Source organism: Mastomys coucha, unplaced genomic scaffold (assembly GCF_008632895.1).
Source record: "Mastomys coucha isolate ucsf_1 unplaced genomic scaffold, UCSF_Mcou_1 pScaffold15, whole genome shotgun sequence".
NCBI lineage: Eukaryota > Metazoa > Chordata > Mammalia > Rodentia > Muridae > Mastomys > Mastomys coucha.
Window position 1 is genome coordinate 18031468 of NW_022196897.1, and position 11354 is coordinate 18042821.

The 11354-nt window shown below is 51.4% G+C and overlaps 2 protein-coding genes and 1 pseudogene across 2 annotated transcripts; 2 read left to right on the plus strand and 1 right to left on the minus strand.

Moving 5' to 3' along the window:
* Positions 1-2434: 2434 nt before the first annotated feature.
* Endog (endonuclease G) lies at positions 2435-4893 on the plus strand. The gene is made up of 3 exons (XM_031369660.1): positions 2435-2992; positions 3765-3874; positions 4538-4893. The coding sequence occupies exons 1-3, from the start codon at positions 2501-2503 to the stop codon at positions 4818-4820; spliced, it is 885 nt and encodes a 294-aa protein (XP_031225520.1). The 5' UTR covers positions 2435-2500; the 3' UTR covers positions 4821-4893.
* On the minus strand, positions 4768-9990 carry Spout1 (SPOUT domain containing methyltransferase 1). Its single transcript, XM_031369659.1, has 12 exons — positions 9915-9990; positions 9456-9501; positions 9137-9265; positions 8865-9024; positions 8395-8484; positions 8274-8323; positions 8002-8132; positions 6971-7043; positions 6798-6896; positions 6221-6323; positions 5957-6104; positions 4768-5190 (listed from the first exon to the last, which is right to left on the minus strand). The coding sequence occupies exons 1-12, from the start codon at positions 9948-9950 to the stop codon at positions 5122-5124; spliced, it is 1134 nt and encodes a 377-aa protein (XP_031225519.1). The 5' UTR covers positions 9951-9990; the 3' UTR covers positions 4768-5121.
* Positions 9991-10097: 107 nt separating this feature from the next.
* LOC116091614 overlaps positions 10098-11354 on the plus strand; it is a 3096-nt pseudogene continuing 1839 nt past the window's right edge.

Sequence of the window (11354 nt, forward strand, 5' to 3'; positions counted from 1 at the left end):
AACCAACCAGAAGGTGGCACTCACAGACTAAGGATTTGACACCACTGAGAAACTGTGAAGAGACAGTCAGCAACAAAAACCAAAACCAGAAAATGATATAGCCCTCACTAACAAGAAGTTGGTGCTCACACACACGACAACCTAGAGTACTGCACAGATGTTTACTGAGACCTGTAAAAATTACCATGGCAACATAAGTCATTTATCTTTACACAAGACTTCATGCTGGGTGGTGATGGCACAAGCCTTTAATCCCAGCACTTGGGAGGCAGAGGCAGGCAGATTTCTGACTTCGAGGCCAGCCTGGTCTACAGAGTGAGCTCCAGGACAGCCAGGGCTATACAGAGAAACCCTGTCTCGAAAAACAAAAACAAAAAAAACCAAAACAACAACAACAAAAAGATTTCATTCCACTCTGTAAATCTCACAGAAAACTTCTAACATTTAGACAAATTAGCCGCCACAGAAATCACAAGCTTTTGAGCCACTGAGCAAGTACTCACTTGCTCAGACATTATAGGAGGCTTCTGACACTGGGATTCCTCAGCAGGGCCCAAACCTAGAAGAATCACCACAGCAACACAAGCCAGGTCTACACAAATAAATCATCTCAGCACAGCTGGAAGAGTTCCACATTGCTTTTGTTCTATTCTGCAGATTTCACAGAAAGCTCAGACAAATTCAGCACTCAGACAGGCAAAAAGCAGGAAGTTTAACACTGTATTACAAACATAAAAGCACAAATACCTAGACTGGTTTTGCTGGCTTCATGATCCTCCAGATCAGTAGTCCTGTGTGTCATAGGGAACTTCCCACACAACACACCAAAATGTAGTGCCAGGGATTTTTTTGTTTTTTGGTTTTTTTTTTTTTTTGGTTTTTTTTTTTTTTTTTTTTTTTTTTTTTGAGACAGTGTTTCTCTGTGTAGCCTTGGCTGTCCTGGAACTCACTCTGTAGACCAGGCTGGCTAGAGAATGTTATTGATTACCAAAAAAAAAAAAAAAAAAAACAAACAGGAGCTGATCTGATGCAACTCACAGCAGGGTCTTTATTCTATTCAAGCTAGTTCATGCCCTACCCAGCATACCACACAGCAGGGTTTTGGTGGTGGTTGGGCCCTGAATATCTATCAGGGCAATGCTTTATAGTAAGCAGCAAGCAGGGAGTACATGTGCAAGCATCTAATTGGAAAGCTACTGTGGCCTTTAACATAATTGGCTAGTGCTGGGAGTCATATCATAAATTTAATTTCTGTTACCATATGCATTGTTGGTCACTAGGCAGGGGGTGGGCTTGAACCTGGGGATGTAGGCTTGTTGGGGGGACTAACCTGGACATGCTGGTCTTGTGGGGGATTAGCTAAGAGACTGGGGCTAGGTTCAGGTTTGTTGGAGGGCAACTTGGAAACTAATGCTAGGTAGGTACCAGCCTGTTAGTTTACCCGAGTTCAAATGTAGATCAGGTTCTCTACCATGGAGTCTGAATTTAAACAATTTGGCCTCTGAAGTATACCATTGCTGTCTTCAGACACACTAGAAGAGGGCATCTGATCCCATTACAGAGGGTTGTGAGCCACCATGTGGCTGCTAGGAATTGAACTCAGGACCTCTGGAAGAGCAGTCAGTGCTCTTAACCACTGAGCCATCTCTCCAGTGCCCTCCCCCAATTATCTTTTAATGTATAATTGGTTTTGTCCCATGCTAATGAGTGTTAACTCTGACAGTATACTCTCAGCCCTATTTTCTTTATAGTTTTTATGTATGTTCTTCCTCCACCTTAATAGGTTGTAAGGACCTTGATGCCTTAAAATATTAATAGGTTAAAATACTGTTTCGCCGGGCAGTGGTGGTGCACAACTTTAATCCTAGCTCTTGGGAGGCAGAGGCAGGCGGATTTCTGAGTTCGAGGCCAGCCTGGTCTACAGATTGAGTTACAGGACAGCCCTGGCTTCACAGAGAAACCTTGTCTCGAAAAACCAAAAAAGAAAAAAAGAAAAAAGAAAAAAAGAAAAGAAAAGAAATACTGTTTTGTCTGGTATGTCGGAAATATCCTTAGCCAGCCCCTGTCCTACAGACAGGAAACACTGGCCTACACAAAATACCTCCCAGACTCAACCCATTAAGCGAGTTGAAAAGTATGACCCTAGCATAGCTATTTTCTCTAACCTTACTAGCACGCTTCGGTTCCAGGTGGCTATCACCAGCTACAGTTTCACCTGTGTCCTTCTGTTAGTCAATCCTTCGCTCGCTCGTTTGGTGGCAGGAGGATGAGTGCACAGGAGGGGTCTGAGAGATCTGGGAGTTCTGTCGGGTTGAAAACCAACTAGATTACCCAGGGCCAAGGGAGGCGTACAAGGCGAGGCGGAGCCAGACGTGGAACGACCAATGGTAAGCGAGCAGGGCGGTGCGAGGCCCGCTACGTCTTAAAAGGGCAGCTGAAGGGCGTCGGTGAGTGGCGACACTCGCGCTGGCTCCTTCCCTTCTCGCTCCTCCGGTAAGGCATGCGCGCTCTGCGGACCGGCCTGACCCTAGCGCTGGGCGCGGGGCTGGGCGCCGCGGCGGAGCATTGGTGGCGGCGGGACGGCAAAGCGCCAGGGCTGCTGGGCCGAGTGCCGGTGTTGCCGGTGTTCGCGGCCGATCTTCCCGCGCTGCCCGGCGGAACGGCTGGCGGCACCGGGGAATTGGCCAAGTACGGGCTGCCTGGCGTAGCGCAGCTCCGGAGCCGCGAGTCCTACGTGCTTAGCTACGACCCGCGCACGCGCGGTGCGCTCTGGGTGTTGGAGCAGCTGAGGCCAGAGCGGCTCCGCGGCGACGGGGACCGTCGCGCCTGCGACTTCCGCGAGGACGACTCAGTGCACGCGTACCACCGCGCCACCAATGCGGACTACCGCGGCAGTGGCTTTGACCGCGGCCACTTGGCCGCCGCCGCCAATCACCGCTGGAGTCAGCGGGCCATGGACGACACCTTCTACCTGAGTAACGTAGCGCCTCAGGTAGTCAGTCTAGCACCCTAGTCACCCGCCTGATTGCAGCGTCTAGATCGTACTTTATGCGTGCACCGTGGAGGGAGGGAGGAATCCTACCGTCGCACGGCAGAGTCCCGGGTTAATCCTCCTTCAGTCTCCCGTGGAAAGCGATGCACCAAGCAGTGACTGGCTGCAGCAATGTGCTTCCTCAGGGAACCCAGGAGCTTGACTACTCTGTCTACTCTGCTGGCCTACAGCAGCTGCTGGTGCCAGTCATGCCACCGGGGCACACTCTTAGCCCTGTAACTGCTCCCAGCAGGGTCTTGTGAAGTAGGTTCCTGGAACACCCAGCCAGTGGATGGAGATAGACAGGAACCCACATCCCTCCCCACCCCTTTTTGTTGTAGATTTTTCCAGACAGGGTTTCTCTGTGTAGCCCAGGCTGCCCCAGAACTCAAGGGAGCTGGAATTAAAGGTGCAGGACTCCTGTCTAGCCCCTATGCCTTTTTTAGAGCTTGCCCTGAGGTTTGGGAGTTTCCAGGGACCTTAGGGGTCTCGGAATGACTAATGTTCCCTTCTTCCTCCTTTCTTTGAGTTGGGAAAAGCTTAGAGCTTTGGAGTGCCAGGAATGGGGGTGTGGCTAGCACTGGCTCAACACCTGTAGTCACAGAGCCTCAAGGAATGAGCCCTTCTTTGAGCCTTTGTCCTTCGAATGTTTGGGCATCCACCTTAGGAGCTAGGGCATCCCTAATGGAAGGTCCCTGGTGGGTGTGCTCCTGAGCCTCACTTCTCCCCCTAGGTGCCACACCTCAACCAGAATGCCTGGAACAACCTTGAGAAGTACAGCCGCAGCTTGACTCGAACTTACCAAAATGTCTATGTTTGCACGGGGCCTCTTTTCCTGCCCAGGTAAGCCTGTAGCTGACAGGACCTCCAACTCCTGTTCTCCAAACTTGGGCTTTCTGTGTCACTGTAGCCAGAGACCTTTGGGTGGCCTAGAACTCTGTTGTGGCCTCAGGTGCCTGACCCCCCACCTGCCTCTGCCCCCAACTTCTGACATGCCTCACCACCTGTAACCCGATGCTACACGAGGCTCTCCCCTTTGCCTCTGATGTGCTCTAAGTATTCCTGCCAGACAAGTGAGCTGAGCTCTAGACAGCAGCAGAAAATATCAGCAGCAGCTGTGAGGAAACTCGACCTCCAGGCCATCCAGTGTGGAGCCTGCTGAGCACCAGGCCGGGGCTGGGCTTCCCCATCATAGCCCCCCACTCGTGCTTGTTAGGTATACTGCCTATGGGACAGGTTACAGTCACGTGAGCATGGGTGAGCATAAGGTCTAAAGAACTCATTCCTCTAGCCGCATTTATTGCCACCCATTCTGTCTGAAGCAGTATTGGGCAGAAAAACAGAGGTTAAGCGTTGGTCCCCACCTTACATAGTTCCCAGACCCACGGAGGCACTAGGCATGGCACAAACTTTGTGTTGGAAGTTAGGTCAGGGAAGGCTTCCTGAGAGAGGTGACCTTGTATCTAACCAGGCCTCATGGCCATGTGTGCCCGGGTCTCTCCACAGGACCGAGGCTGATGGGAAGTCCTATGTGAAGTACCAGGTTATTGGGAAGAACCACGTGGCAGTACCCACACACTTCTTCAAGGTGCTGATCCTGGAAGCAGCCGGTGGGCAGATTGAGCTACGTTCCTATGTGATGCCCAATGCCCCTGTGGATGAGACTATCCCTTTGGAGCGGTTCCTGGTGTCCATCGAGAGCATTGAGCGGGCCTCAGGATTGCTCTTTGTGCCCAATATTCTGGCTCGAGCTGGAAACCTCAAGGCCATCACTGCTGGCAGCAAGTGACAGTGGAGAACTCACATGAGACCCTGGGGAGATGGGGCTGGCGTACATTAAAGGCAGTTATTTTTGGAGAGAAGTCTTGACCATTTCTACTCCTGGAACCCTCCATGTCTTTCTTTGTTTTTCAAGACAGGGTTTCTCTGTTTAGCCCTGGCTGTCCTGGAACTCACTCTGTAGACCAGGCTGGCCTCGAACTTAGAAATCCACCTGCCTTTCAAGTGCTGAGTTTAAAGGCGTGCGCCACCACTGCCCAGCAATCCTCCATGTCTTACTGCTTCCTCTACATCCTGGGTCCAGAAAGCGGTCAGGTGGGCCTCGACCCCGCCTGGGTGAGGCCAGGCTGCAGAGCAGCCAGTGAGATGAGTATGGCCTCCTGGAAAAAAAGAAGTTGTTTGGGACCTGGTAGCCAGGCAGCCTTCTCAGCTGCTTGTTTTCAGAGCCCCGTGTGGGGCCTACCTCAGGGCCAGGAGGGATACTGGTGGGGCAGTAATTAGTGACATGGGCAGGGCCCTCAGAGACAGGGAGACTTGGGTTGCCCATCTGCATAGTCACAGCCCCTGAGGCTGACAGAGCAATAGAGCCTCCCCCATAATGCCCATAGGAACCATATCCTTTGCTGGCCTCAAGGATGGGTGCATAGATCCTGGGGATGCTTGGATCTTGTGGCACACTTTCCCTCAGCACAGAAATGTTTGAAATACCGGGAGGGACCTAGGATACAACCAAGGAAGCAAGAAGCACTGCAGAGGGACAGACAGATCACCTGAGTCCCTCAACCTAGGAACACAATCCTATACAATTCTGGCTACTATAGGGCCAGAATTGCAACTCTTAATTACTCTTGTATTCAGTCCCTGCCACTAGTTTGCTGCGGCAAAGATCCCAGCTTCAGAAAAGCTATTTCGGCTGTGGTTGGATTGATGGCTCAATGGTTAGGACCACTGGCCACTTTCCCGGAAGTCCTGAGTTCAATTCTCAGAATCCACATGACAGTTCATAACTCTGGACATCTGTAGTCTCATGGGATATGATGCCCTCCTGAGTGCACAAGTACATGCAGACAAAACATCCATAAGTACATTTTAGAAAAGGTAAGCCGGGTGGGCTGCAAGAACTGGGTGCCTGTGGCTGTGGCTCACCTCAGTGCGGATGGTACGGCTGCCCTGGCTAGGGCATGTGTTGACGTAAAAGTCGAAGAGGACACTGGGGTCTGCCACTTCAAGGTTCGGGTCAGCATCCACTCCAGCTTCTAGCCCTTGGATGCCTCCGAACACCACAAGAGCATGCCTGGTACCCAGAGAGGGAGACACTGACTTATGGATCCACTGGATGCAGTCTCCAGAGCCTCATGTCCCTAACCCCCTATAGAGTAGGGCCCAGTTCCTGTTCTAAGCAGCACTCACCTGAAGCTGGGCAGCTGGGCAGAGGCCACGTTGGAGCCACGTTCTGATGTCCCAATGGTCAGGTCATACCCATCCTGGAAGGGAGACTCAGCAAACACAGCACCTGGGGGAGGGGTGGGGCAGTGGGGTCTTGCTCTCGGCTGTGTGCCTGGCACAGTATAGGGTCAGGTGGAGATAGAGGTCAGGGAAAAAAGGCACCTACTGCTCTTGGAAAGTTAACCTTGGCTGGGGAACAAGCAGGGTGGGCAGGAAGGAGCTCCTAAGCCCCAGACAACATACAGCAGGCATGATACTTGTCTTACATATCTAAACTTGTCTCAGACAGACAGTGAGTCCTGTGCTGGCCTCCCTAGAGCTTATATTGTAGCAGGATGGAAGCCAAGCACATCCTGTTCTCAGATGTTCTTAGCATTCACGGAGATGTTCGGGGAGACTAGGGGACCAGAGATGAGACCAGAGACGAGAGGAGGCACCACCTAAACATACACACCATCGGGTAGGACAGAGACCCTGATCTGACTTGTGGGTCTCACAAGCGGGACAGATGGACACTCAGGGAAGGGATTTCAGTTCTTACTGAGGCAAGAGGCCAGCCGGACAGTGTAGCCCCAGTAGAGACCAGCTTTGGTGCGGGGATCCTGTGAAGACACGACTGTTCCTTTGTATGTCTTGCATTCTGGGAAACAAAACAGGGTATGAAAACCAAGGAGACAGGGAGGTAGGGGGCAGGCACGAGGAAGGTCCCCATACCTGGGAGCTGCTGCTGGTTCAGTCTCACAGTCACCCGAAGTCCAGGGTCCAGTTTCTTGTCAATCTTCACTTCCTGAAGAGAAGCTAGAGGGAGTGAGTGCCACACCGAGAAGGGGACATGACCTCAGAGACCTCAGGTGAACCTGCTACCCTGTTTCTGCCACTGCGTGGGACCTGCTAAGAGGGACCATTCATGTAGAACAATTATCACAGGTCAGAAATGGAAGCCCAGGGCTTAAGACATGGAGAAATATCTACATAGAGATGAAGTTCGTTTCCTATGTGTGGAAGCTGGAAGAGTCTGAGGAGGTCAGTTAATCCCTGTGAATCTCAGTTTCCTCAATAGCAGACTCTATAAACAAGTTATGCTTGGATCTGCTGAGACGATTCACTAGGCAAAGGCTCCTGCTCCCAAGCCTGATGACCTGAGTTCAATTTCCACATAGTGAGAGAAAACTGACACCTGCCAAGATGTCCTCTGTTCTCACATTCACTCCTTGGCATGTGCCTATTTACCAAACAATCTCACACACACACAGACTAGAAACTAAAAAATTTAAAACTATCTAACCTCAAAAATAGCAAAGCTGAGAACATATGATCATGAGAATACAACACAGCATGATTAAACCTCAGGATCAAAAATCAACCCTGAAAAAAGCACTGATGACAAGAAGTATGGTGTGGTTCCTTCTCTGTCACTTAATTATATGTGGGTATTTTAGCTGCATGTGTGCCTGGGCATCATGCTCATGTCCGGGGCCCATGGAGGCCACCATGGCCCATGGCACCACATTCCCTAGAGCTGGAGTTAGCCACCCTGTGGGTTCTGGGCACTGAGTGTGGGTCCTGTGTTCTTTAACCTCTGAGTCACCTCTCCAGCCTCAAGGGGCTCATCTCTTGAGCCCTACATTGGGTTAACTAGTGTTTCACAGCAGGCCTGGAGTCCAGGTCTCCTCATTCATGTGTCCTTATCTTTCATAGCTAGCAAGTTTCCCCAAGTGCACCGCAGCCCGCCTTCCCACTCCTACCTTCTTCATTCCACAGTTGACCAAAGAGCCATGGCCTGCCTTGGTGGGCCGGTCCACCACGACGCCTTCTCGGAACTCGGATTCTTCATCCTGACGCATGTGGTGAGGGCTGTCCAAGGGGTTGAGGATTCCTGGGCAGGGAACAGGGGGTGATGTCAGGGCCAGGCTCTACTCCTAGCCTGTTTTCCCAACTGGATCCATCTGTGGAGCTGGATGATTTCTCCATGCCTAAGGATGAGCCATGGGAAATGGGGCAGGCACACTAGCCATACCTGCAAACTGCAGATCCTGGTGCTTGGGGAAGAATGCCTTTCTCAGGTACCTAGTGAGGAATGTAGCTGTCAGGGCCTCCCAGCCTTCTCAAATGTGACACTACCCTCACTTCATACTTACTGTGGACATTCCAGGTACTGCAGGATGCGGGCCAGCTGGACACATGCCTGCCCCTTCTTGCCAACTCCCCTGAATTCTCCTTCCACACTCCTGGAAAGATTAAGACAGGCATCAAATTCCAAGTGCTGGAGCCAGGCAGTGGTGGCACACGCCTTTAATCCCAGCACTTGGGAGGCAGAGGCAGGTGGATTTCTGAGTTCGAGGCCAGCCTGGTCTACAGAGTGAGTTCCAGCACAGCCAGGGCTACACAGAGAAACCCTGCCTCGAAAATAACCAAACTAACCAACTAACCAAACCAAACAAAAAACTAAAAAAGGAAAACCCTGAGTCTGCTCTCTAGCACCAAGGGAGAGAAAAGGTGCGTCTACAGCAGCCTTTGAGAGCTCCTTCCAGGCAGCAGAGTGGGTGACAAGGGGCAGGACAAAGCCACAGACACCCTTGCTGGTCCTCCCCTCTCCCCAGACTCTCACTTGGTATCTTGGCCCTCCTCATCGAACACCACAATCTCATCCACACAAAAGATGGTGCAGGCTCTGGCTATCTGGCCAGCCAGGTAGGTGCGGAGCTCAGGTGACTGGGCGTTGTCCAGGATGGAGCCTGGCAGGGCCACACTCAGAGTGTAAGGCCGTCCTAGCAGGGACAGGGGATGTTCCTTAGTCAGCCGGACAGGCTGTGAACCTTCCCTCCCTTGCATATCCCCATGGCTCAGAGACTCAATTCACCTCACGACCCAGCTGCTTACCTTGGTTGCTCCTCTGGGCAGCGGCCTCTTCCTCCTCCTCCTGGCGCTTAGCCTGTTCCTCCTGCGCACGCTGCCGCTCCAGTTTTTTCATTATCTTGAGGTCCTTCCATTTCTTTTTCTCCTCTTTTTCTGGAGAAGAATTATTGGGGGAAAAGGACTTGACATAGTGAGGAGAGTTCTCTCTCACTGGGCTAGCCTAGGCTCTGGATAGGCTGCCAATGCAGCTCCATTTGGATACACTGAGACCCAAAGAGGGCTCGGCAGGGCATTAGGTGGTTTGTGGGAAGGAAGAGCTCGGTTGGGCTCAGCTTTTACTTACTCTGTTGTTTCCATTTTCTCCATTCAACCCTTTGGCCATGTTCACCCTGCCAGGAAGGAAGGAGGAAGACTGAGAGGCTGAACGGTCACACATAGGAGGGGAGCATCCCTTCGGGGCTCCCGCCATCTGACTCTCCCAAACCAGGCAGGGTGGAAGTACACAGGGACTCGATGTGCTCAAAGCCTGGGATCAGGTCCAGGAAGTTGAGAAACGAATCCCCATGGGGCAAAGGAAGAAACCTAGAGAAGGGGAAGACAGGTATGTCCATAGTAGCCCTAGGAATCAGAAAATAAGGAGAGGACTCAAGACACCGTCGCCCTGCGAATGAAGGTAGATCGGACCAGCTAACCCTGCAAGCTCAGGCTTCGGACGTGGGACGAGCGGGGAGCAGAAGACCGACACCACTGTGAGACGCTGCAGTTCCCAGGCCCACCCCGGAACCCATAGGTCCGCACATACCGGGCCACACGGACGCTTCCTCGGGAGCTCCGCCATGTTTCCAGGAACACCACGCGCCTGCCAATAGCCTTGCCTCTTCCGGCCACACCTCCGCGGAGCTGCCCAATCAGAGATCCAGCGGAGCGTGGGGCGTGTCCTGGGGGGGGGCCAGGTTGAGGTGGAGCTCAGAAACTCCCGGTGCCGATGCACAGGCTGCCTGCCGCGCTGGTACCCTGTCTCCAGGGCAACGAGTTCACAGCGCCAAGTTGTCCTGAACCCAGTAAGGCTCACGTGCTGCCTTTCGATGGGTACCCTGGTGATATTTAGCTTCCATGTTTTTTTCTTTTAAAGATATATTTTATTTATTTTGTGGGTATGAGTACCCTGTAGCTGTACAGATGGCCGTGAGCTGTCTTGTGTGTGGCTGCTGGGAATGAACTCAGGACCCCTGCCGCCCCGCTCGCTCTGGCCCCCGCTTACTCTGGCGAAATTCACTGTAGCTGTCTTCAGACACATCAGAAGAGGGCAGTCAGATCTCATTACGGGTGGTTGTGAGCCACCACGTAGTTGCTGGGATCCGAACTCAGGACCTTTGGAAGAGCAGTCAGTGCTCTTACCCGGTGAGCCATCTCTCCAGCCCAGCTTCCATGTTTTATGTAAGGAAATCCTACTGGAAATTACTAGGAGTAGTTTAATCCAGTTCATTTGCACTTTCTTTTTATTTATCAATTCAATTTCCTGGGAATCCAACTAAGGGCCTGACAAGCTAAATTAAGTGCTCCACAAGTGAGCTATATTCCCAGCCTTATCCAGACTTTATTCTTTTTGTTTTTTGTTTTTTGTTTTTTTTTTTTTTTCGAGACAGGGTTTCTCTGTGTAGCCCTGGCTGTGCTGGAACTCACTCTGTAGACCAGGCTGGCCTCGAACTCAGAAATCTGCCTGCCTCTGCCTCCCAAGTGCTGGGATTAAAGGCGTGCACCACCACTGCTCGGCAAGACTTTATTTTTTTATTAGTTTAATTCATTTGTTTGTCTGTGGTACTTTAGATTAAAAAAAAATTGATACAGGGTCTTACTATGTATCTTGGACTGACCTTAAACGCAAGATAATCTTCCATCAACCACCTGATGTGCTGTGATTGATTGATTGATTGATTTTTGGCAGTCCTGATGATTAAATCCAATGTCTCCAGCTGGCAAACCACTGGCCAACATTCTCTGTCTACTTTAAAGTAATTTTAAATAAAATAAAAAAAAATGAGATGATAGGACTGAAAGAGGTCCCTATAGCAGAATTTTAGCTACTGCTACAATGGCAGCCATTGTATCTGGCATGGATTCCAGAGGGATTGTACCTAGGGTTTGAAGTAGCCTTTTTAAAGTTATTGATTGTCGCCTGGCAGTGGTGGCGCACACCTTTAATCCCAGCACTTGGGAGGCAGAGGCAGGCGGATTTCTGAGT

Bases quoted from the DNA above. Each gene is read 5' to 3' on its own strand.
- Endog (XM_031369660.1), top strand. From the start codon at position 2,501: ATGCGCGCTCTGCGGACCGGCCTGACCCTAGCGCTGGGCGCGGGGCTG. The intron at 2,993-3,764 runs GTAGTCAGTCTA...TTCTCCCCCTAG, and splicing joins TGAGTAACGTAGCGCCTCAG to GTGCCACACCTCAACCAGAA. The intron at 3,875-4,537 runs GTAAGCCTGTAG...GTCTCTCCACAG, and splicing joins GGGCCTCTTTTCCTGCCCAG to GACCGAGGCTGATGGGAAGT.
- Spout1 (XM_031369659.1), bottom strand. From the start codon at position 9,950: ATGGCGGAGCTCCCGAGGAAGCGTCCGTGTGGCCCG. The intron at 8,485-8,864 runs GTGAGAGTCTGG...TAATCTTTCCAG, and splicing joins GAGGAGGGCCAAGATACCAA to GAGTGTGGAAGGAGAATTCA. The intron at 6,324-6,797 runs GTAAGAACTGAA...CCCCTCCCCCAG, and splicing joins CCGGCTGGCCTCTTGCCTCA to GTGCTGTGTTTGCTGAGTCT.